This window comes from Ursus maritimus, unplaced genomic scaffold (assembly GCF_017311325.1).
Source record: "Ursus maritimus isolate PB19 unplaced genomic scaffold, ASM1731132v1 scaffold_21, whole genome shotgun sequence".
In the NCBI taxonomy this organism is placed as follows: domain Eukaryota; kingdom Metazoa; phylum Chordata; class Mammalia; order Carnivora; family Ursidae; genus Ursus; species Ursus maritimus.
Window position 1 is genome coordinate 11,934,764 of NW_024424564.1, and position 25,358 is coordinate 11,960,121.

Below are 25,358 nucleotides of genomic sequence, written 5' to 3' on the forward strand. Positions count from 1 at the left end.
AGAAACCTGGTTCCCACCAACCACTGTCTGTTCTACGTGTTTACCTCCGGTATACATGCATAGCAGTTTCAGAATTATTAACCCATAACTCTGTGAGGAATCACTTTACCAACTAGAATACACTATTTATGTAGAGTTTTCTTTTTCCCCTCTTACAGTTAGTAGTCAAAACATCATTCTCTAAAGTTACTTAGGTTACATACCCCCTTTGGTGTGGCTGTATCATACATTTATGATTAGTCTTTTTTGAGGTCTGCCTTTCTAACCTCCTGGTTGAGTTTTTAAAATTTGCACACGTTCAAGTTCATTCTCTATGTTGTGAAGTTCTGTGGATTTTAACACATGTATAGCATTATCTATCCACCACATCAGTGTTATATGGAATAGTTCCATCTCTTTGAAAGTTTCCCTGTATGTCCCCCTTTGTAGTCAGTCACTTCTACCCCTCTCCAATCTGCTGCCAACCACTGATCTATTTTCTGTCTCTGTAGTTTTGCCTTTCCAGAATGTCATATGAATGGAAAGCAAAATACATTTGGTTATTTTTTTGGTTAGCAAAATACATTTAAAATTTGTATTGCATGAATTAATAGCTTGTTCTTTTTTATTGTGGAGTGGAATTTTATTGTATAGATATACTATTTTGTTCATTCATCTGTTGAAAGGACATCTTCATTGGTACAAATGTTCATGAACAGGTTTTCATATGAACATAAATTTTTGGTTCACTTTGGTAAATACCCAGGGGCACAGTTGCTGGGTTGTGTGGTACGTCTGTGTTTAACTTTTTAAGAAACTGCCAAATTCTTCCTAAGTGGCTGTTTTGTCTTTATTTTTGAAAGGTATCTTAGCTGGATTTAGAATTTTTTTTTTTTTTTAAGATTTTATTTATTAGAGAGAGAGAGCGCGTGTGAGGGAGAGAGTGAGAGAGCACAAACCAGGGGAGAGGCAGAGGGAGAAGCAGACTCCCCGCTGAGCAGGGAGCCCAGCTGGGGCTTGATCCCAGGACCCTGGGATCATGACCTGAGCCGAAGGCAGATGCTTAACCAACTGAGCCATCCAGTCACCCGTGGATTTAGAATTCTTAGTTGATAGATATTTTTCTTCTATAGTTTAAAAATGTTGATCTACTCTCCCCTGCTTTGCATTGTTTCTAATGAGAAGTTCGCTGTCATTCCTGTTTTTTCTCTCTATATATATACTCTCTCTTCTGTCTGCTTTTAGATTCTCTTTCACTGTTATTCAGCAACTTGACTTTAAAATTGTGAGGGTTTTGTTCTCTTTGGAGGTTGTTGACGTTCTTTAATCTATGAGTATAGTTTTCATCAGATTTAGGAAAAATGTGGCCACTGTTTTCTGTCCTTCTCTTTCACTCTTTCTGGGGCACTAGTACGTTAATGTTAGGCTGCTTGCTATTGCCCTGTAGTTCACTGTCTCGCTTAATAATGTCTCATATTTCATTGTCCCACAGTTCCTTTTATTCTCACTGTGTTTAATTTTGGATTTTTTTTTTGATTGCTAGCTGTATCTTCAGTTCATTAAACTTTTCTTTAAAGTTTAGAAAAGATTGCTGTTAATCTTATCCAGTGCATGTTTAATTACAGATACTGAATTTTTATTTCTAGAAGATCAGTTTGAGCCTTTTAAAATCTTTTTAACTTTCAAATAATTATAAACTCGTAAGAAGATGCAAAAAATAGCACAGAGAAGTCCCATATGCCCATCACATATCTTCCTCCAATGACGTCATCTTACATAACTGTAGTGCATTACTGAAGCAAAAAATTGACACAGTATAACTAGACTACAAGTCAGATTCTACCAGTCTTTGCAGGCTCTCACTTTTTTTGGTATGTCTTTATCATTCTGGTGGTATTTTATCAAACATGTAGAGTCCTATAACCACCACCACAAGCAAGATAACAGAACTTTTCTGTCACCATAAATTCCTCTGTGTTGCTAACTTAGGTCTTTTCCGTGCACTTGCATTTCTGTTACCATATTCATAGTTTTCTTTATCTTCTTGAATGTATGGGGTATATTTACAGTATCTGTTTTAATCTCCTTGTCTACTAATTCTATCACCTGTATCATTGCTTGTCTTTCCACTTATGATAATTCACCTCGTTTAGGGTGTATTTCCTGCTTCTATGCATGACAGGTAATTTTTGATTGGATGCCATTTAATTTTATATTATTTAATGCTGGGAGTATGTTGTATTATTTTAAATATTGTTGGGTTTTGTTTTGGGTTACAGTTACGGCACTTAGAAGTAGCTTCATCTGGGGCACCTGGGTGGCTTTCAGTCAGTTAAGTGTCTGTCTTCAGCTCAGGTCATGATCCCAGGGTCCTGGAATTCAGCCTTGCATCAGGCTCCCTGCTCAGCAGCGGGTCTGCTTCTCCATCTTCCTCTGCCCCTCTCTCCCTCCCCGCCTTGTGCTCGCTCGCTCTCTCTTGCTCTCTTGCTCTACCACAAATAAATAAATCGTTAAAAAAAAAAAAAAAAGAAGTAGCTTCATCCTTTTGAGGCTTGTTTTACCTTTGTTACTGCTGGTCCAAAACATCCTTAGTCTAAAGCTTATTCGGTTTCATTGTTTGTGCATTTATTAGCTTCTGAACTCTGTTAAAACTGTGTTAAGGGGCGCCTGGGTGGCACAGCGGTTAGGCGTCTGCCTTCGGCTCGGGGCGTGATCCCGGCGTTCTGGGATCGAGCCCCACATCGGGCTCCTCCACTGGGAGCCTGCTTCTTCCTCTCCCACTCCCCCTGCTTGTGTTCCCTCTCTCGCTGGCTGTCTCTGTCTCTGTCTCTGTCAAATAAATAAATAAAATCTTAAAAAAAAAAAAACCTGTTAAAACTGTCCCTGTGTTAAAACTGTCCTACTCCAGTTGATGGGAACATGAGTTGTGAGGATTGGTCTGACTACTTTTCAGAGGCTTTTTCTCTGTATTCAGTAGTTTTTTCACATGTGTACACAGGTAATTACTCTGCTAAAACCTTGAGGGCAATCTGATTGTCTTCAGATCTTTCAAGTTCTTTCTCTGCAGCTTCCTTCTCTTCATTTGCCCTGCAAATTCTAGGTGTCTTGGTGTCTCCCCTAGCTCTGGATCTTTAACTCACTGAAACCATTGGGCTTCGATTAGGTTCTGCCTTCCCCCTCCATATGTTTTAGCCTCATACTTCCATAAGCAGTAGGGCTTATTCCTTCATTTGTTCTTTTTTCTGTTGTTTCAGGACACAGATCCTGAGATGATGTCCGTTGTCTGAAAATTATTGTTTTATATATTTTATTTAATTTTCTAGTTATTTAAGGCAGGAGGATAAATACAGCCTTTGTTTTTCCATCTGGGAAGGCATCCTGCCTTATAGAAAATTTCACTGTAGTTTTATAAATACTGGTCTTTTCTGACTTTTGAATATTTAGCACTTTGTAGGAAAACCAATGTATAAACTTCAATGAATGAAGGCAGCTTTAGAAGGCATGTTTTCTCATACTTGCTGCTTTTCACATACTCTTACGTATATACTTACATTCTCTTTCATCTATTGTGTATCCTTTCATTCCCAGTGAGTGTCAGTGCAATCTATTAGTGAACATTTTATTTAATACAAGATAATGGTGAAAAACGTTAGCTCTTTATGGTTACCTAGAAGAAAATAGAGTACCTTTGTTCCTTTTTCCCTTTGTTTATCAAAAGGAGATGATGAGTCTTAGTTATTGATCAATATAGAATATTGATTCATATAATCCTTAGAGCATATAGTGGCTGTTGACAGAAACCCTAAACCATGAAATACTTGAAGTTATCCCAAGAGGGAGAAACAAGAAATGAACAAAAACAAGTTTTTCCTTTGTACTAAAATTCATAGTGTTCCAAAGTTACTACTTTTCGCTGGTAAGTTTACAGATTAAATAATAACTTTTATTTTTTATTAAGTATTATTTAGCATGTAAAGTCCTAATTGTCTTTTTATAACTTTTATAGTTTAGGTTATGCCAACATACATTAAATTACATTGAAAATTGCCTTGCCTGCTTTTAGATTTCTAACATCTTTTGATGAAACTAGCATAATGTGAAGGTAATGCATGCACTTTAATTTAAACATAACTAATTTAATAAGGGAAACATTTTTACCCTGTAAGAAAAAACTGAAGTTTTACATTATTATCCATTGAATTCAGAGTTGCCATGAGTTAAGGCAAGTAGTGTTTTAAATTACTAATTTTATAAAATACTAACATTAAAATGGGGTTACTGTTTTTTATGGGATGCATAATAAAATAGTTTTGCTCTCATTTTATAACAGTCATGAAAATTAAGTTGGAGCTGAATATGTGTCACTTAACTATTCTTGGACATCAGTTCACTTGGTAATTTTATTTTGTGAATAACCTAATTTCTTGAGAGATGATAAAGCTTACATTTATGGCAGTAAATTATACTTAGGTTTAAAAAGTCTTTCTTGGGGTGCCTGGGTGGTTCAGCGTTAAGCGTCTGCCTTCAGCTCAGGTCATAATCCCAGGATCATGATCCCAGGGCCCTGGGATCGAGCCCACATCGGGTGCCCTGCTCATTGGGAAGCCTGCTTCTTCCTCTCACACTCCCCTTGCTTGTGTTCCCTTTCTTGCTGTCTCTGTCTGTCAAATAAATAAATAAAATCTTAAAAAAAAATAAAAAAGTCTGTTATTTTTGAGAGAGACATACTTGATATCAGTAGTACATATAAATTGGTAATGAACAATTAACATTTTGGCCTAGAGCCAGGCATCTTAAAGTATTTCAGCCAAACATAAAATGTAAGATGGTCAAAATTAAGTAAAAATATAGCACCCACTAACTTTGTGTTTGTGATCAAATATAAAACCAGAGGTGGAATATAGGTTTTCATTAAGTGAGTTCTTTTTAAAAGTTAAATGTAATAATATTAATTTTCAATGATTTATTTTCCTTGAAAACGTTTTCTATCCTTATTAGATTGCTTTTTAGAGGTAATCCGTGTGTGTGTGTGTGTGTGTGTGTGTGTGTGTGTATGTGTGTGTGTGTGTTGGTTGGTTTTAATAAAATTGATTCATACTTACTATGAATTTAAATTAGAGGTTTTTATTATCCTCTCCCAAAGTAAATATAGTATGATGTTAAATAATTGCTCTAAATTTGAATGTAATTTCTAGTGGTTAGCAACTGTTATTCTGTTAGTTTAATAGGTATACTTACTATTTCCCTAGGGTAAACATTTTACTAAAACTTAGATGAGGGACATTGGTCTTGATATGTTATAGGGGCGCCTGGGTGGCACAGCGGTTAAGCGTCTGCCTTTGGCTCAGGGCGTGATCCCGGCGTTCTGGGATAGAGTCCCACATCGGGCTCCTCCACTGTGAGCCTGCTTCTTCCTCTCCCACTCCCCCTGCTTATGTCCCCTCTCTCGCTGGCTGTTTTTTATTTTTTTTTAAGATTTTATTTATTTATTCGACAGAGATAGAGACAGCCAGCGAGAGAGGGAACACAAGCAGGGGGAGTGGGAGAGGAAGAAGCAGGCTCACAGTGGAGGAGCCCAATGTGGGACTCGATCCCAGAACGCCGGGATCACGCCCTGAGCCGAAGGCAGACGCTTAACCGCTGTGCCACCCAGGCGCCCCCACTTTTGAATTTTTGATCTTTCATTTTCAATTTGTATTCTTGAATTAGCATATCTCTGGGGACTATCACCTCTGCTTCATTGATTTTGGGGGGGTACCTGAGGTGCACAGTGCCTCATCATTTTGGAATTATTTATCTGTTCAGGTTAAGAAATGAGCTTCATTATTTTTCTGCTTTAATGTGAAGAAATACATTGTAGTAGAGCATGTACAGAATTGGCGCATTGAAGGACAAAGGCATCCAGAAAGTTGGCATGTGTTGCTCCTCTTCCTTGGAGTAAATTTTAATAGAAAATTGAATTAAGTTCACATCTACTAATCATCCAGAGAATATATGATGTATTCCAGTCTTATGGCATAGGAATAAACCTCATAAACTGAATGAATAACAGCTGTATAAACAAGCATTTGGAGAATGATTTGAAATTACATGACTGAATTTGAATTAATTGGATATTTCTGAGACTAAGAGGAGAATATTTAAAAGAAATATGTCAGTTGAGGGCTAGTTTTTTGGTCCACTTTTTTATTCACCGTAAGTGTCTTCCTTGTGTGTGAGGTCTGGTGGACAGTTTTAATGGGGGAGAGAAGTGGGAGGGAAGAGTTTTTTATATTTAATAATTTCTCAAAGTATCTGCCACTCTAGCCCTCCCTAGGTGGTTAAGAAGAAGATCAGTTATGACATAAAAAAAGTACTTTTTGTTTTCTATGTATCATATTGGATATTTTTGCTACTGTTCATATATTTACATGTTAGTAATTTTGACGGCTTTTGGATAATTCCACTCTAGAGGGAGAACTGGTGGGCGGTCCTTCCTGTGACACGACCCTTGAGTGACAGTTCTATTTGATTGCCTCCAGTACTGTGAGGAAAGGACACGACTCTATGGTGAGGACTGATGGACATACATTATCTGAGAAAAGAAACTACCAGGTAAGATCAGTTTTTTTTTCTTTTTCTCTGTTGTTCATATAGCTGTATTGAACTGTTTAATGTGTTATATTTAACGGACACCAGCAGATTAGATACACTTCAGTTTGAAAAATTTGGCTTAGAATTTAAAATACATGTGTTGGCTTTGACAGTTGAAATAGTTGGGAACATTTTTCAAAATAAATCATGCTATGATAAATGTATATTCTTTTAATGTCAAAACATTTTTCTGGTGCTTCATGTGTATGTCAAAACGTAGATTATCTGATACACAATTTATGACTCCATGGCTGGGTTCTGAGCTAGTATTCCGTAAAACAAAGTGCTGATTACTTTTATATGTATTATTCCTGGATGACTAAACCTGAACTCTTAGGCTATATTCAGGGTAATAGAACATCACAGAAATGTAGATAAAATTGGTTATAATATAAAAGAAATAGAAATGCGAATGAATCCCAGGGCGTTCAGAGACCCAAATTCTATTGAATTTCTCATTAGCTTGCTAGCCTTATAATGTTAGGTTTTTGTTTTGTCATTTATTAAGTTGGTTAATAATATCCATTCCCTACGTAGCATGTAAGGATGCTGAAAGGATGGTTGAAGTGTAATATTCCTCTCTCTTTCTTAGGTTTTAAAAGAAGGTGAAAGATAGTGATATGAAGTAGTGATTTAAAAAACATTTTTTAAATTCAATTTTTTCAAAAAAAAAATCTCCTTTTTTTAAATTTGATACTAAGTTATTACCAAATTATTCAGTGATTCAGAATACAGAAAAGTTCAAAGCTCAAGTAGGAATAATAAGCTTTAGGCTTTCTGCACTGATACATATTCAGCTTCCCTCAGACCCTTTCACCTGCCAGTTTCATTCCCTCTAGACTGTTGAAGGCAACTAGTATGATAACAGCTTTGATTCACTAACCGTTTATCTGCTAATTATTTATTTTAGTCCAGTTAATCTTTTCTTCCCTCAAATTGGAAAGATAGATAATGGAAAAAATTGTGAATGGGTCTTCATGGTGTTAATAGCAAAGAGCCTTTGATTATTCGATTAAGGTTCTGGTTTGGGCACTGTGCCTAATAAAAATAGTGTCAAATTATCCTCCCTTTCACTTAACTTGATGTCTGAAGTTTCTTGCCAGAGTGTTGTGATTTTAATAAGACATAACTGTGACTATGCAGAATCAGTTCTCCCTGTAACCTTTTCTATTCAGAGTTCTCATAGACTTGACCAGCATGGCCTTTGCTAATTTTCGTACTTGCTGTAGCTCCTCTTTCCTTACAACCACTTCCAACTACCTTGACTCATAAGATTTTAATTGGTCACACTACTTGGGCTGTTGTGTCTTTTGATAGGTTTTGCTAAATTATTTTAAGAATATTGTGATTCAAGGCTATGTGGCTTTTCGGTGCTCATAATCAAGTTTGTAAAGTGTAAGTATAGAACTTTTTGTATGATTACATAGTATGGTCAAGTTTCTTCATGGAATCATCTTAATACAGAATTCCAAAATTTACATTTAAGAAAGGAATAAAATGAAATTATATTTTACATATGAAGAGATTTCCTAATTCCTGCTCATCCTACTCTAAAAATATTCTGTTGTTCCAGTTACATTATTTATAAGTAATCTAGCTTCTTTAACTTACTTGAAAAAAATTCGTGGGTAGTGTTTTTCTGGCTGAAAATATTTTCCCCTTTTTTCTTTTGTTGTTACTTAGTGACACTTAATGCATGTTGAAATATCCTTGGAAACAATTGTTTGAATTTCCATTGTAAAATTATTTTATTTTTGAAGCATCTCCTGAAAACTACATGTATAGACATAATTTCCCATCTGATGTTGATCCGTATGTTAAAAGCATATGGGAAATTCAAAGGAATATTAAATAGATCACTTATATTTTTGTGGGTTGCACTAAAAGTTTGTATATGCTGAGATGAAAGGATTTGGATTTTTAAAAATTCTGTTTTGAGGAATTTTTTTGTTTTTCATGGGTAAGGTAGGATTTCTTCGTACGCTCAATTTATCTTTGAGGGCTTTTGTTTTTGTAGGGAACTTGATGTCTTATAGTGATACTTAAGCATCCTGATAATAATAGGCTAATATTCCAGAGTTTAACAAGAAGGATAAAATTTCTCTAATTCTCATTTCCTTATAGACCTGATGGAAGCCTTAGGAACTTAGCGTAAGAATATGCATTCGCTCACCTTTGTGCTAAAAACTACTGCCTTTCAAATGGGTGTTGGTTGAAGTATTGATTTTTTATACTGGTATTTAATTTGTTTCATTTCTTTAATAAATTTAGGCCCAGTTAAGTTTTTGGAGTTTGAATAGAGTAGTTGAGTTTTATTTGCTTAGACTGCTATATTAGGTCAGGTAAGAATTTAATTATTTAAATGATTCATAGCTCATTCTTTTTTGGAAGGATTGTCAGGCTTTTTCCAGGGAATATTTTTGCTAGTATTCTCTTATCTTCCTATTTACACTAATTTACTTCAGCTGTAAGTATGTACAAATCTAACCATGTTAATTACATTAAATTACTAATTTAGCTCATCAATGGCTTTACTTCTCTTATATAATAAAACCAAGCTCGTAAACATAATACAATATTTCCACATTTTGACCCCAACGTGCTTTTACCATTCTAGTATCTCTTCTCTGACTCCCTAGTATGAATTTTTTTCGATTAGGAATATAAAGCTGATTTTAATCTCCCACCCATACACTTTTACACTTTTAAGCCTTTGTTTTTAGTTCCTCTTCATGTAATGCCTCACCTTTGTTTACATCATTCAAGAATTAGTTATCAGGGGCGCCTGGGTGGCACAGCGGTTGAGCGTCTGCCTTCGTGATCCCGGTGTTGTGGGATCGAACCCCACATCAGGCTCCTCTGCTAGGAGCCTGCTTCTTCCTCTCCCACTCCCCCTACTTGTGTTCCCTCTTTCGCTGGCTGTCTCTATCTCTGTCAAATAAATAAATAAAATCTTAAAAAAAAAAAAAAAGAATTAGTTATCAATACTCCCAGAAACTCTTCCCTGATGAGCTCAGTGCTCCTTTTCCTTGCTCTCATACCCTTTGTAATACTTCTAGTTTAGTGCTGACCGTAATACATTGTAGTTACCTGTTTATTTGTCCTTGTCTTACCTGTGCTGTCTAATACTGTATGCATTAGCCACAGTGGCTGTTTAAATTTAAATTCATTTAAATTTAAATTTAAAAATTTAGTTTCTGAGTTGTGTTAGCCGCATTTCAGATTCCTACCAGCTGTCTGCTGTTAACGACTTCCATATCAAACAGTGCAGGTGTAGAACTCTTCTGTCATTGCAGTGTTACTGTATGTTACACAGCTTGTATGTTACAAGCTTCTTGAAAACTGGAGCCATGTTTTTTTCTTATTTTGGTAATGCCAATATATGCCAGTGTCAATGCTGATATATAATTACCCATGATTTTGGGTAAACAATAGGTGTTTAATGCATGTTGTTTTAATAAAATTAAAACAAGAAAATAAGTGAAAGGAAGAAATTGTGGAGTGTGCTGGGTAACATACTACTGGTATTTCCAAGATTTTTAAATGTAAGTCCAAGTGGAGCATTTTATAATATGAGGTCATTGATCATGTCATGTTGGTTGGGTCAGGGTTATCTATGTGGATCTAATGCATCCCAGTCCATATGTTCCTGAAGAAATACCTCACAGTCTAAAATGCTGCGTTAATTAACTTTGTGGAATGTATCATGTCATATTACTATGGTGGTGATTGTATAGCCATTTCCTCTTCCCTCCCCCTGTCATTAAATACTTCATTTCCTTTTTATTAATTTTTTAAATCGCAGAAGTTATAGAGGCACATTGCAAAAGCTTTGAAGAATAACGGAAATATAAAATAGAATGTGAAAGTTTACCCTGTTTAGTGTATCATTTTAGATCTTTTCTAGTGACATATAGGTGTAAATGTGATTTGTTGTCTTTGTTTTTAACAAATATGCATTTTCTGCGCTTGCAAGTTGTACTTAATGGGGAAGTTTCTGTGTGCCACCCTTTTTCCCCTGCCTCCTTCCCAGAAGTAATCACTAGCTTGAATTTTGTGTTTCCTTCTTTTTATTTTTATAGTTTTGTTATATGCGTGTTTCAGAATATACAGGTGCATCTTTCCTTTATGTGTTGTGTGGTGATTTTGGGGAAAGTGGTACTGTATATTTCGTTACTTCATATAGGAAAAAAGATAATGAATTTCCAGTCCATGCAGAACGATTTCCCAGATATTGCTAAAAACCTCAATTACCTGACTATTCAAGTATTTTTGCGTAAGATAAAGCATTTAAACAAGTTGCCTAATTATTTTAACACATACAAACGCATGAATAGATGTGTTTCCATTCGGTTTGCAAGACAGCTACATAGTACTATATACAAATTACATTTTTATCTTTTGTACTGCAGTAAAAATGTAATGTAAATAAGGACTGAAATGCCTGTTTCTTTTATTCTAAGTTATACCTTACTGAAAATTTATGTCTTTCTGCTGTCAGGATACATCTTACACGTGGTATGTTAGAGTCATAGTTGTAACATTATAGCTTATAACCATTAATGATTGGTTACCTTATAGTATGACTGAAAACAGCACCAACATCAGAGCATCTTAGAATCTGTAATAGGTTAAAGTATGTTAAAGATACATAATATAAAGAATACTTAAAAAAGTGAACAAGAATTTTTTAAAAATGGGTACTTAGCAATTCAAGTTGATCTGGTGCCCAGAGCAGAAAGATGGAGGCTTCATCATTGTTGCTGTTTGGCGTTGGGTTAAGGTGAAATAGCTGAGGAAGGAATTAGTTCAAAATATGTCTGAAACCAATGAACTGGCTCACAGCTTACTCTTCTTTTCCCTTGAAACTCTTACAAACAAATGGCTGTAACCTGTTATCTGTAGCCAGAGATGAAGCAAGGGGATAGAAAAAACTCAAAATGGATGACTGTTCACTTGCAGTTACACGAAGAGGGTGCTCTTACATTTACACTTTTAAATGTGATGCTTCTGCTTATGTCACAATCACATTATCAACAACAGAAGTCCTTTTGACTCCATAACCTAAATATTTTCTTAATAAATTGACATTTATTTGTTATTTTTGGCACCTCTCTTTTTTCTTCTCTGGCCAACCAAGAACGCGAAGTTAATTGAATTCCCAAGGTACTCATTGGTTGGCTCGTTTTTACAGGACTCTAACAATGTTAGCCTTTCTTTGATTGCATTATATTTTCTGATCCTTCTTTTCCTCATGTTCTGAAATCATTAAATAAGATGATTTTTTTTTCCAAAAAGCAAGTTTCACAAAGATACATGGTATATTGTACCCTTAGTATCTTAGTAACTTTTTCACAGTGCCCCTAGGCCAAAAGAAGTAACTAACAGCTCTGTTCAGTAATTAGTTCTAAGCCACTTACAGTAGTAATTAGCATGGTATCTGACAGATACTGCAGTGTTTCCCCAAGATTTAAAATACTGGCAGCATTCCTGTATTCACTGTGGTACTCCTTTTGGGAACTTAGGCCATAGGTTTTTACACAAGAAATACTATGTTCTCTTTCAGAAAAATATTTTCTATAATAAAAAAACATTAAAAAGAAAAAAAAAATATTTTCATTTAAGGAGCTTGCCTCAATCATATATATGAAATGTGTTCATCATTAAACAGAAAGTTAAAACATTAGTGCAGATATTTCTGTGAATCAGAAAAAATATAGAAGTAAACAAAGTTATTTTTTAAAATGTACTCAGGCTCTGCTTAGATTCTGGGATGATTGCATCAATGGTGGCAGCTTAGTTTTTTAAATCTTTCTGAATTTCCACATAAAAATAGAACAACCAGGTAGCAAAACCCAAACCCATGAGAACATTTGTAACAGAACTTGGTCATGAGGTATCTCCATGAATCCCCAAATATAAACAGATGAGAACCAAAAAACCTACACTTTTGGGTGCGTGAGAAAGTAGAAAGAAGGATTAGAATGTCTGGCCTGAGAATAGAAGTATTTCAAAGGTGGTGAACAACCAATTTGAAAGTGATTAAGTGTGATTATCCAATTTGAAACTAGGAGAAATTTTGCTCACTATATTAGATCTTGGTAGAGGACCTGTGGCCTGAAGTAACTTGAGCAGTCCTGTCTATGAACTCGAAAGACTGGCCTACCAGTGCTCTTTCCCAGGACCCTACTGAGAAGTTTCTGGGAATGGATTCACAATTGAGCAGTATAGAAGCAACAGAGACAGAGGAAAGAGAACCTCCAGATAAAAATGGTAGAGGAGAACAGAGCCAGAAAAATCTCAGAAAACAAGTCATTGTATTTTTAAACATTGCATGAAAACAACAGAAGAGGGAGCTTTATGAAGTTAGAAAAGTTTTTTGAACCCAGACATATTCTCAAAATTCAGGAAAATTAAATTCACAAAAGGTCTTTCAGGAATATTTTTAGGAGTGCTTTTACTAATTTTGAGTCCCCCTCATCAGTGTTCATATTGATGACATTTGATGTCAAAGTTTTAATTTTTTAGAGAATTTATGGAGGTTGTGTGAAACATTTCCCTGTTGAAATCAAGTAAGTGAAAATATTCGATATCTTTTGAAAGATTTTTTTATCTTTCATATTTAATCTATCTGAAATTGATTTTTGTATACAGTGTTAGGAGTCCAATTTCCATTCCTCGGCATATAGATGATTTTATCAGAATCATGTAGTGATTTTTTTTTCTGCCTTCCTCAACTAATTAACAGGACTATTCTATCATAAATCAAGTTACTTTATATTCATGGGTCTGTTTTTAAAATCTCTGTTCTGTTACTTTGATGTGTTTGCCTACACCTGCACTAGTACTGAATTTTAGTTACTGTACCCTTGTGTTAAATCTTCATGTCCGTCTTTCATTATACCTTTGTCTTCCTGAGTGTCTCGACTTTCTTGGCCTTTTGTTCAATGACAAATTTACAATATATATAAAAAAGTATTGAGTTTATAAGTGGAATTTCATTGACTTGGGGAAGAATTGATATGTTTATGGTAGTCTTCCTCTCCTGAATTCATATGTTCTGGTCTTCTGTATTTTCTCTCAGTAAAGTTTTATTATATTTTTAGTAATAGACCCAGATTTATGCATACAGTTTTGGTTTTCTGGTAAATGGTATTTTAAAAATTGTATTTTGTAGGTGTTACTATTATATTGACATACAGTCAACTTTTTAAATTGATTATTGTATCAATGTTGCTAAATTCTTTAAATCTCAAATTTATTTGTAGGTTCTTTGGGGGTTTTCATATAAATAAACATATCTGGAAATTACAGTTTGGATACTTTCATAATTTTTACTTACATTTGTTTTCTGAACTCATTAATACTTCTCAGACATTGTCGAATAGAAGTGTTAATAGAACTCTTTCTCTTGTTACTAGTCCTAAAAGCTTTAAGTTGTCAGCAATAAATACAATATTTGATGCAGTATCTTTTTTATAGATGTAGTTTATCAGGATAAAGAAATATTTTTTTCCTCTGTAGCACTTTTTTCATTTTTAAGGTTGTTGTCTATGTCCCTTTTCTCTTTGTCAGTCTTGCTAGAGACTTGTCAGTTTTACTAGGAATTTTTAGCTTTAGTTATTTTTATTTTATTTTTTGTTTCATATTCATCATTTTGTATTTGTTCATCAGTCTTTAATTACTTCTTAGGGTTTATTGTAATGTTTTTTAATCTTAAGTGTTTATGATGAGATTTTTCTAGTTATCTTTCTGTTGCTGATTTCTCATGTAATTCCACTGTAGCTATAGAATATGATTAATATGGTACCACCTACTTGTTTACGAACTTGAACAAAATGCATATTGACCATTTGGTGGGTGTATTGGCTGTATTTCTCTTCACTGGATCAGATTTGTTAATCTTGGTGTCTCTTATCTTCTTTACCCACATATTTACCCATTATTATTTACATGTTATCATTATTTATTCCTTTCTTTAGATCATACCCTTTTATTTCTTTAATTATTTTATACATTCGTATGTTTGATGTGTGATAAATCAAACAATTGGAAGTTGCTACAGATCATTCTGATGTCTTTTGTTTCTGCTGATTCTCCCTTATGGTACCTTATTTCCTTGTGTGTGTGTGTTAAGTTACCATTTCATGTTTCCTAGAACTCTGGGAATTTGTTGAATATTAGGTGGAAGGACATTTTTCCCAAGGGGATTTGATTTTCATTTGCTTTTGCTGATGCCTAAGGGACTACCAATCCAGGACCAATTAAAAATAAAATGTTAGCTTAGGTTGCAATCCACATAGGTATTATGAATTCAGGCTGGTTTATGGCTATAGAGTCTCAGAAGAGCTTTCCTGTACCTCTTGCTGCCTAACATCAAAATCATGACATTCAAGTGCCTTCTTTACTAAGAAGTTATCACAGTTATGATGTACCCTTTTAAAAGGTGCTGGTTTATGAGAAGGTCTTTTAACAGGTTTTCTATCTTGGACAGATTCCCCTTTAGGGATATAAACTTGTGGCTTTTCTGTACTCCAGCTTTTACTTTGTTTTGGGGTGCTGAATTTCCTTCTCTCCTTCCTTTCCAACGTCCCAGGCTCAACAATTCATTTAAAAATAAAAATGTAATCACTGTCTTAGTTTTCAGTGATATTTTGTTCACACTGTATCTGCATTTGAGAATAATGCCTGTCATACGCTCAGTAAATATTTGTTGGTTGGCTGAATCAGTATTTCATGGAGCATTTTTTAGTTGGTTTTGAGTGGAGCATTTTGTTTTTTGTTTAGAGTATACCCTAGTACCAGAAATATATATCTTGATCATTTTGTAGGTGTCAGCTGAAATTTCACTTCTTAGGGCAGCATTTCCTGTTTCTATTATATATTCTTATTGTTCATTGTAATTTGAGGGGGGGCTAGTGTTATTTCTGCTTCTTATCATCATCCATAATTGAAAAAATTTGATAGTTTTTTTTCTTTCCTTTCCTTTTCTTTTCTTCTACTTTTGTTTTTTCTTCCCTCCCTTTCTTTCCTGCCTCCTTCACTTCCCTTTCCTTTCTTTTCCTTCCCTTTCTTTATAGTGTCATTTTTCTTCTACTTGAAGAGCTTTTTAAGTTTTTTATTTTATGTGTAATCTAGGCAGAATTATTTAAAGTCATTAAGTTTTTATTTAAGGAATTTCGCATGTTGTGGTTCCTTCCCCTATCAACTTGGTTCCTCCAAAGTTTGAGTCATAATCTTCAATATAGCCTTTTTATTTTATTTATTTTTTATTATTTTTTTTTATTAATAATGATTTTTTATTATATTATGTTAGTCACCATACAGTACATCCCCGGTTTTCGATAGTTCTTATGTTCCATAGATGAGAGAAATCATATGATAGTTGTCTTTCTCTGCTTGACTTATTTCACTAAGCATTATCTCCTCCAGTGCCGTCCATGTTGTAGCAAATGTTGAGAACTCATTCTTTCTGATTGCTGAGTAATATTCCATTGTATATATGGACCACAACTTCTTAATCCAGTCATCTGTTGCAGGGCATCTCGGCTCCTTCCACGATTTAGCTTCAATATAGCCTTTTTAAAAAGAACATTTGCTTAACCCACAATTGTCATGTCCATTTGTCCACAGTTCTTTTAGTTGGGCTTCTTTGATCTCTACTTGAATAGGGACGTACTGATTACATACTTCAAAATTTCCAACCTGTAATCTTTGGGACCCAGTTTCATCAAGCCATTTATTTTAGGGCCACTTTTAGGGTCAGAATAGCTGGATCTGCCTGGTGGTCAATTTCAGACACCCTGTATATGTGTGTCAGTTGAAATTGTATTCACTCCTAAACTGTTTCACACCCTGGAATAGTACAGATCTTTGGGGTAGACCAATTCCTAAGATTTAAAAAAATGACTATTAGACCTTATATAGTATCTCTGTCAAGTAGTTCTTTTCCTACAGATCTAAGAAATAGTTCTGTGCTTAAAGCAAACCACATATTTACTCCATGAAGTGTTTCCAAGAATGTGAGTCTATAGGATAAAGACCCATCAGGATAGACGTTAACTAAAAAACATTTTTATGTTGCATTCCTGATGGTGATGATTCTTTCACATTTGTATGTCTGCAGAAGTCTTTATTTCATCTTTATTTTTGAAAGTTTTGTTTTTTTTTTTGCTTGGTGTGTAATTCAAGATTGACAGGGTTTTCTGATTTTAGTATTTTAAAGGTTTTGCTTTACTGTCTTCTAGCTTCAGTAATTTCTGACAAAAAATCCGTCATTCTTATCTTTAATCCTCTACGTAATGTAACTTTTTCTCTGGCTAGTATTAAGATTTTTTTATCATCGATCCTATATATCTTTTTTTTTTCCTTTAAGATTTTACTTATTTATTTATTTGAGAGCGAGAGCAGGAGTGGCAGGGAGAGGCAAAGAGGGAGGGAGAAGCAGACTCCCTGCTGAGCAGGGAGCCAGATGCGGATGGGATCTTGACCTGAGTTGAAGGCAGATGTTTAACCTGCTGAGCCACCCAAGCACCCCTGGTTTTACACATCTTGAATGATATATCTTGGTATAAGTTTGAGATTTATTGAGCCCCTTGATTTTGTGTTTAGAGTTTTTATCAAATTTGGGAATTTTTTATCCATTATTTCTTTAAATGTTTATTCTATTCCTTTTCTATTTTGGGGATTCACTTGAAGTTGTCCCACAGCTTACTGATGTTTTAAATTCTTTTATTTCCTCTGTTTTATTTTGGTTAGTTTTTATTGCTGTTTTCAGTTTCACTAATTTTTTCTTTATCACGGCAGTTATTCTAACTTCTATAAACAAAATGTAGTTATAATAACTGTTATAGTGTTATTACCTATTAATTCTATCATCTGTGTCCTTTCTGGTCTGTTTATGTTGATCATTGGGTTTTTTCTTCCCCATTATGTGTTTTATTTTACTGCTTCTTTGTATGCCTAGTAACTTTTGTTTGGATGCCAGTCATTGGAAATTTAACCTTTTCAGTGCTGTGTATGTTTTTTGGTTAATATTCTTGAGCTTCCTTGGGGACAGAATTTAGTTACTTAGAAGCTGTTTGAGCCCTTTGAGACTTCTTTTCTTTTTCTTTTACGTTTTTTTTAACACAGAACCCCAGTAGCCTTTAGCCTAGGCTAATTTTTCCCAACTTTGAGACTGTACTCTTCTGAGTACTCTACACAGTGCCCTGTGAATTATATTTTAATACTCTGACTTGTGGGAACAGCCCTGTGTGAGTCCTGGAGAGTGTTCCACTGTGTCTTTTTCCAGCCTCTGGTATTTTTCTTTGTGCATATGTGGAGCAATATTTAGCTGAAGACTCAAGAAGGACCTTGTTCAGATCTCTATAACTCTTTTTCTTGCAGCGCTCTTCCGTCTGGTACTCTAGACTTTTTCTCTAGCTGCCTTGGCCTACCTAGATCTGAGCTACACTTCCTCAATTTGCAGAGATTTCTGAGTTCCACCAGGGCTTCCTCTCTCTGCACTGCAGCACAGAAACTCCTCTAGTGTGTAAGCGAGGGCACTTCTAGGGCTCGCATCAATTCTTTCTCTCTCAGGGGTTATTGTCTTGAACTGCCTTATGTCCTGTGTCTGAAAACCATTGCTTCATGTATTTTGTCCTTTTTTAAAGTTGTTTCAGGTGAGGCAGGAGGGAAGGTTGTTTCTACTCCATCTTGGTTAGAAGTACAATTCGTAAGATTTCATTTTTTTTAATTATATTTTGGTTGAGAAGATAGATGAGAAGTCATTTCTGATAAAGAGAACAAGCTTTTGTGTCAATATTCAGTTAAGGCTTGAATACTTTTTGTTGTGTAAGACTCTATGTGGTTTGTAATACACAGAAATATTAGCCCTGTGTTTGGCACTTAAGGTCATTTGGAAAGACACATAAAAGAGTGCAGGTCAGCAAATATATTACAGTTCATACATGAAGTCTTCATAGCTGTGATTCTCTTTAACCTAAAGCAAACAATTGCATGATTTCCCTTGAATTCCCTTCCTCAAGATTTCCTAGACTCTAATAGACCTGTAAATACGGTAGCCATTTATCTTCTCAGCTGAGGTAATAATTTTACTAGTATTCCTAGTAAAATATGTGTTCTGTAGCATAGAATAGTAAATCATCTCTTTAATATTTAACCTGGCTCAGTAAATTAACAACACCATAGTACATATGCTAATAAAAAAAAGAAAAAGGAAGATATTTTTTCAGAAATAAATAGGAAATGAAGATCTTTCTTATTTAGAGCCAGAAATGTCAAGAGAGACTGCTTGAGACGTTGAAATTTAAACCTATTCTTCTCTAGTGGGGTAAAGGCATTGTAATAAAGCTGAAAGATTATGATTGGTAGAGTAACATTTTTGGGATATTATACTTTACTTTCTACTTGTATTACTTTGGACCAGTTAGGTAAAGTCTTTGACACTCTTCATATTTAAGAGTGAGATCTTTAAATGCTGATTGGTTTCCTTGTAGAAGCATTTCAGTTAACAAATACAGTATAGAAGGTGAAAATAGCAAATCGCCATTAGAGCATCATAGTAATAGATGCTGCAAGCAATATCCGTGTATGACTGCTGTAATTAGTAGGCAGAAATTTAAGGTCAAACAGATACTTGCACACTCTTAAAGAACTTATTTCAAAACCAGTGTTTTAATGGGAAAATAGGAATTTATAGTTGAGAAAACTGGTCGATGTACCAGCTTAATCAAGATCAAGATTAATATCACCTGTAATAAGACATATCATCATCATATACACTTCTGTATATGTCCATGTAGGATGCGCTGGAGAAGGACATATTACCTCTGCAGTGAGGTGGCTTTAAAAGTACGTAACCTCTATCTACTCATGAGAAAACATAAGACCTACTCACGTTGCAGGACATTTTATGGTGTAGTTACATAAGTACAACTAATGACATCAGTGTTGTGAGAGGCAAGGAAAAACAGGTAAAGTCCAAGGTTGGAGAAGACCGAGGAAACATAAAACCAAATGTAATGTGGATCCTGGGATAGAAAAAAGACATTAGTGGAAAAACTGGTGAAAGCTGTATAAAATTGTTTAGTTAATAGCTACTTTCTTAGTTTTGGTACTTGTACTATGGTCATATAAGATGTTGCCACTAGGGGAAAGTGGGGCATATGGGAGCTTGGTACTATTTTTGCAAGTCTAAAATTATTTGCGAATAAGAAGTTTTTAAAACATGGTGACAGTGTTTGTGGACAGAGCTTATTACCATGTAGTTAAATTAGTCTTTTTGTTGGGTAAGTACCTCATTTGGATAGTATGTGACATTCATTTCCCTTGAGCAATTTCAGTTTTCCACAAAAAATATATACTTACAAGAGGAGGACAGAGAGGTGGTTCTTACATTTTCACTGGTGGCATTCTATAAGCAGGTTAAGGAAAGAAAGAGAAGGATTGAACATTTACAGTTACAGATGTAAATCTTCATCCTTCAGTTTTCAGGTCCATGCCTCACCCCTGCACTTTGGCTAAGTACCAAGATTTAGAGCCTATCCATTTGGGTTTTTTTCTGGAGAACAAACCTTTGGTATCTTATTGGAGACACAGGGGTTGGTTATTCTCCTGATAACTGTGATAGGGGAACATCTTTGATTTATCTAGAGCCTGTAGACCCCACCCTTCCATGCCTCAGTTTGAGGTAAAAGTAATCATCTTACAGAGGTTTTGTTATGATTAAGTGAGTTTTTATATATATGTGCATTATGTATATATGTCCCTGTGTAACGTGTATGCATACATACATACACATACACACACACACAGTGCTTTGAGCAGTATTTATCATTCGGTAAACATTCAGTACTTGTTAGTGCTTAATTTGTAGCAGGCCCACTGTGTTAGACTGCTCAGGCAGTGCACTGTTTGGCTAACTCCAAGGAGTGCATATTCCCATGGACTACAGTGCAACCCAGTGGCTCTAAGTAGTATAATTCTTCTAGTGGGATTTTGTGATACAAAAGAGACACGTCTTGCTCTCAAAACAACTTTTAAAAAAAAAGCAATCTAACTTGAGAAAAAAAATTAAGGAAATGGAAAAAGGTTTTTTTTTTTAATATCCCAGTTCTTATCTAGTGCTTCTCATAGTATGGCACTCTAACCACTGAAGGTTTTTAGCAGTCTATTAGGTATTTTGGAAGTGGTTGTCAATTTCAGTGGGAAAAGGCATAAAACAATTTTATTTATATATGTTTCAGAAATGTAAAGTTTAACATTAATTTTTCAACATAATTCCATTAGTTTTAAAAATAATTGTTGTGTCAGAAAATTTTTGCCCTGTGCTGTAAGCAGTTCATTGGTGTCAAATAACACTCAGGTAATGGCAGTAAGATGAGGACACATTCATGTTATGGGCCTACTCTGTAAGGCAGTGAGTGTTCCAGATCCTAAGGAGACAAAGAGACAAAAAATTCTGTTCTTATGGAGCTGACATTTTAGAACATAGGAAGACAGTAAGCAAAAGAAACAAAATACACTACAAATTATATGTTGATAATGTTGTGGAGAAAAAATTAAAATAAGAAAGGAGATAGAGAGTGCCTAAGGGGTTGGGGAATGGGTGTGTAATTTTCAATATTCAGGGGAGTCCTCACTAATATGATTCTACCTGAAGTTGGGTGGGGTAAGAAGCTATATAGTTACATATCTAGGGGAAGAGCATTCCTGGAGGATAGAAGTGCAAAGGCCTGGAGACAGGAGTGGGGAAGTAGTGTGGCAGGAACACAGTAAGAGAAAGGGAAATGGTAGGAGATTTAGAGGTTAAGGGTAACTTAACCAATGCTGTGGAAGCCATTGTAAATGTGTTTTCACCTCTGTTCCCTTTGATTTGTAATGTTCCTTTATTTCTGAGCATCAGGTGGATAAAGTAGGTAAGAGTAGAAAAGTGATATCTAGCTCATGGTAGATGCCTACTAAATGCTTATTGAATTAATTTATATGGCATGGTGTTCAGAAGTATTTTAAACATCCTGTGTTGGGGCGCCTGGGTAGCGCAGTCGTTAGGCGGCTGCCTTCGGCTCAGGGCGTGATCCCGGCGTTCCGGGATCGAGTCCCACATTGGGCTCCTCCGCTGGGAGCCTGCTTCTTCCGCTCCCACTCCCCCTGCTTGTGTTCCCTCTCACCGGCTGTCTCTCTGTCACATAAATAAATAAAAAATCTTAAAATAAAATAAAATAAAATAAAGGTCCTGTGTTCCCTTGCTGAAGGAATAGTTTTCATTTTTAACTGCTTCATATAACATAATTTTTCTCATACTCTATATTTAGTTTACAATTTCAGAATATTTGCCACCTTCAGTAATATTTGTTATTGAATAGATGTTATCTTTAAATAACTGAAGGCTTATTCTATTAGCCCTAGTAGTATTCATAATGGAATCTAGTTTTCTCAGAATCAGTAATTCACTTGTATTATAAAACAAAGATTCACATTTTAAGTCCTATTTTTTTATTGATTTCTTTAAAAGTCTTTACATTTTTCTCTTCATCATTTAGTTTCTTCAAGTTATTTTAATTGAGGGTCCTTATTTTTATCAGAGTGGAACATGTTTAAGAAATTCTGATTTTTTGAATTTATTGAGACTTGTTTTGTGGCCTAATGTATGTGATCTATTCTGGAGAATGTTCCATGTGCATTTGAGAAGAATATGTATTCTGCTGTTTTGGAATGCAATGTTCTCAATCATTTCCTCCCAAGGAATATACTTATACCAAAAGGTATTCCTGGTTTTCAGAAAATTCACTGGTCCACTTTTAGGGATTTAAATACATCCATATAGTCTAGCTGTCATTCTGCTGGTTGATGGTGTTAATCTATATGAGAATCTAAGATTTAATGTTGAGTGCTTAGGAGAACAAGAAAAAGTATACAAGCAGTGGATAGGCAAAGTATTTTAACATGCTGTCTTAGATGGTTTCATGACCGCCAGGTAAGCCCTATCCTTTCATTTTCTGAAAAAGTGTGCAAGTTTATAGAAAGCTTTGCCCCCTGTCCTTTTTTTGATTCATACTTTCAATCAGTCTGAGATGATTCTGGGGTTGGGAATAATGAAGATGTGAACAGGGAGTCATAATGTTGAAACTGGACGTTCAGATCTTTATAGCATGATTTCCTTATTTTTCAAAGAGCAGAAGAATCCCATCGTTTATCATGTTCTGGTTGGACTCCTTTCTTATCGTTTGCTGGAGTTTGAACTTCAGAGCTATGGTGTCAACCCTGCTGTAGTATCTCAGGGGAGCTCCTAGTGTGGGGCTGGTGTCATGGCTCACCCTCCAACCTTTCCTTCTTCACTTCAGCCTCCAGCTCTGAGCTTTCCAATCCCCAGAGTAGCAAATGTTGAAAGAAGTTGCACAGGTAAGTATGTGGTGGGAAAGTCTGGGGAAAAATGGTACTGTCATCAGTATTTTGAGGGTGGATGTTGGGCCATTTACCAGTGAGTCATTTTGTTAGCTTAAAAATACAATGTTTTTGTAAATTATTTTTCTCATAAAACTATCATAAATGATTAAATAGAACAGTCCAGTGTCCTAAGAAATAATTTTACTTTTTTGTTGGTTAGATGTGAAACAGAAAACCTTAACCTGAATAAACCATTAATATGATAATACAAAGGAAGGTTATTATATTTTTTTTTAGCAACTTCATATTTTTCCACAGTGTACGGCAGAACCAGAAAATTTGTTTTCAGAAAAGAGGCTAAGAAAAAAAGTTGGGGAAGGTGTAAATTCGTAGACTTAAAATTTTGTAACTTGGTCTCAGAATGGGGCAGGATTTAGTTTCCTTCCAGTAGCTTTGGACTTGCTGTTTTTCTGTTTCTTGAGATTTTAGGCAAGTAGCTGTATTTTTAATATTTGCAGGAATAGAAACTTCAAGTATCTTTTTCTCTGAAGTCTAGGCAAGAAGACTGGAACATTTCTACCATCTTAAGGTTTGAGGTTAACATAAAGGAGTGTAGGAACAGTGAAGGCATAATGTCTGCTACAGAAGTTCAGCAAAGATTTGTTGAATGAATAAGGTCACCATATTGTTTGTGTATGTGTGTGTGTGTGTGTGTGTGAGAGAAATTGTAACACTCCATGCATTTTTTCATTGTCTGCATTGTACTGGAAATCATGATCTAACATTACAGATTTTTTTCCCTTAATGTATGGTTATTAGAAATAATTTTGTAGCATTGTAGCCCTAGGTCTGTACTGCTTTGCTTACTAGTACTATCCTTTTAGGCTCTTGCTTCTCAGAAAGCCTTCAGAAATTGTTTCTTTCATTCTCCCACATTGCTCCTGTATAATTCTTATTCAAGTGATTTCTACATTCTTTTGCACATAACAAGACATTCAAAATTATATCCAGGGAAAGGAGACTTAATGTGGCCTATGATTGCTAACATTTCTTTAGAGAAAGTGTGTCACACTCAAAGAGATTGGGACACTGACTGTTTGGCACTTTAGGTCCTGAAAGTATAGAATCCTCAGCAGTTTATCCCCCCTTTTCTTCCCGTAAATTCTAGAGTTGCTTGTTTTTTTGTTTTTGTTCTAAGTTTACTAGGAGCTTTGTAGAAATGCATAGTCCCTTGACAAAGCAGACCATAGATAGTTCTTCTGGATTTCCCTTCCTCCCTTTCTCTTAGACTGATCCTCCCTCTTAAAGTTTAAGATTGGTTTAAGATATTCATTCTCATTCAGAAGTTTCCCTTATGCTTATAGGATTTGTTTTGTATCCTAAACATAAAGATTTTCTATTGTTGTATATCCTTTCACTTGTACATGATAGATTTGTATCCTAAAATTTAAGGGTGAAGTACTGCTTATTTTAATTTTAGGACCTATTTATGTGATTTCTCAACTCTAAACTTACTGCTCTTAAGGCATACCAATGACAGTTGGTTCTTTAGTTGGTATACAGTTGTGTGCTTTCTTCTGTGGATTAGCACGTTTTGAGTTATTAGGGTTTTATTTTAGGATGACGTACTTTTTAAAGCTTACATATTGGTGGTTCGTTCTTGAATCTGTATAAGGCGTATTGATACAGGTGATTTTAAGATTCTGGAAAATCACAAAATCAGTTTCTTCATGTTGAGGTGTTCACAACATATTCTCCCTAGATCAAAATCAAACTGATAGGGGCATTTATAGACTCTTAGTAACACTTTTTAGAGAATTTGTAGATTTTTGGGGTGCATTTTAAGAGATGGTGTACATGGTTTTGGGGACTATCATCTTCTGAGTAAAGCAGCTTCAGGCAACAGATTTTAGTAGATGGTTTTGGATTAGGAAGAGTGATGTGTTCTTTTCTCTGTCTTCGCTTGCCCTCTCCATTTTCTTCTTGGATAAGTGCTACCCTGGTGTTGTTGTTGTTGTTGTTGGCTGAGACCTCTTACAAAATATCTCTGTAACCCCTGGAAGGAACCCTGTGCCAGAATATTTACCTGCTCTCCAAAATAGGAATTATGGTTATGTTCATATAGGCCTCTGGTTTTTGGCTGAATCACTTTTTTCCCAGCCAGCGTCGTATGTTCCTGTGCATCTACCTGTTAACTGCCTTTTGAGTAATTATTAAAGCTTTTATTGTTCATTTATTGGGCATTCTGCATTTGCTAAAAGTGAAGTGAATGGCTTTTATTTATTTCTATACTAGTGGTTCAAGTTGATGGATTTAGAAATTCTACCTCTAAAATTTATCTAAACCTTCACTTTTCT

The 25,358-nt window shown here is 35.1% G+C and overlaps 1 protein-coding gene and 1 non-coding gene across 4 annotated transcripts in view; one reads left to right on the plus strand and one right to left on the minus strand.

The window, feature by feature from the left end:
- CNOT2 (CCR4-NOT transcription complex subunit 2) overlaps nt 1-25,358 on the plus strand; it is a 118,900-nt gene that overhangs the window by 41,498 nt on the left and 52,044 nt on the right. Inside the window, exon 2 of one of the 3 annotated variants that reach the window (XM_040637258.1) lies at nt 6,431-6,573. In XM_040637258.1, the coding sequence (XP_040493192.1) occupies nt 6,526-6,573 (48 nt within the window). In that variant the 5' untranslated portion in view covers nt 6,431-6,525. Of the gene's footprint in view, nt 1-6,430; nt 6,574-22,958; nt 23,017-25,358 lie in introns of those variants that run through there. The other 2 variants (XM_040637257.1, XM_008684285.2) reach the window with 2 other exon arrangements.
- On the minus strand, nt 16,543-16,675 carry LOC121104516. Its single transcript, XR_005836835.1, has one exon. It is a non-coding gene; the product is annotated as a small nucleolar RNA SNORA18 (small nucleolar RNA).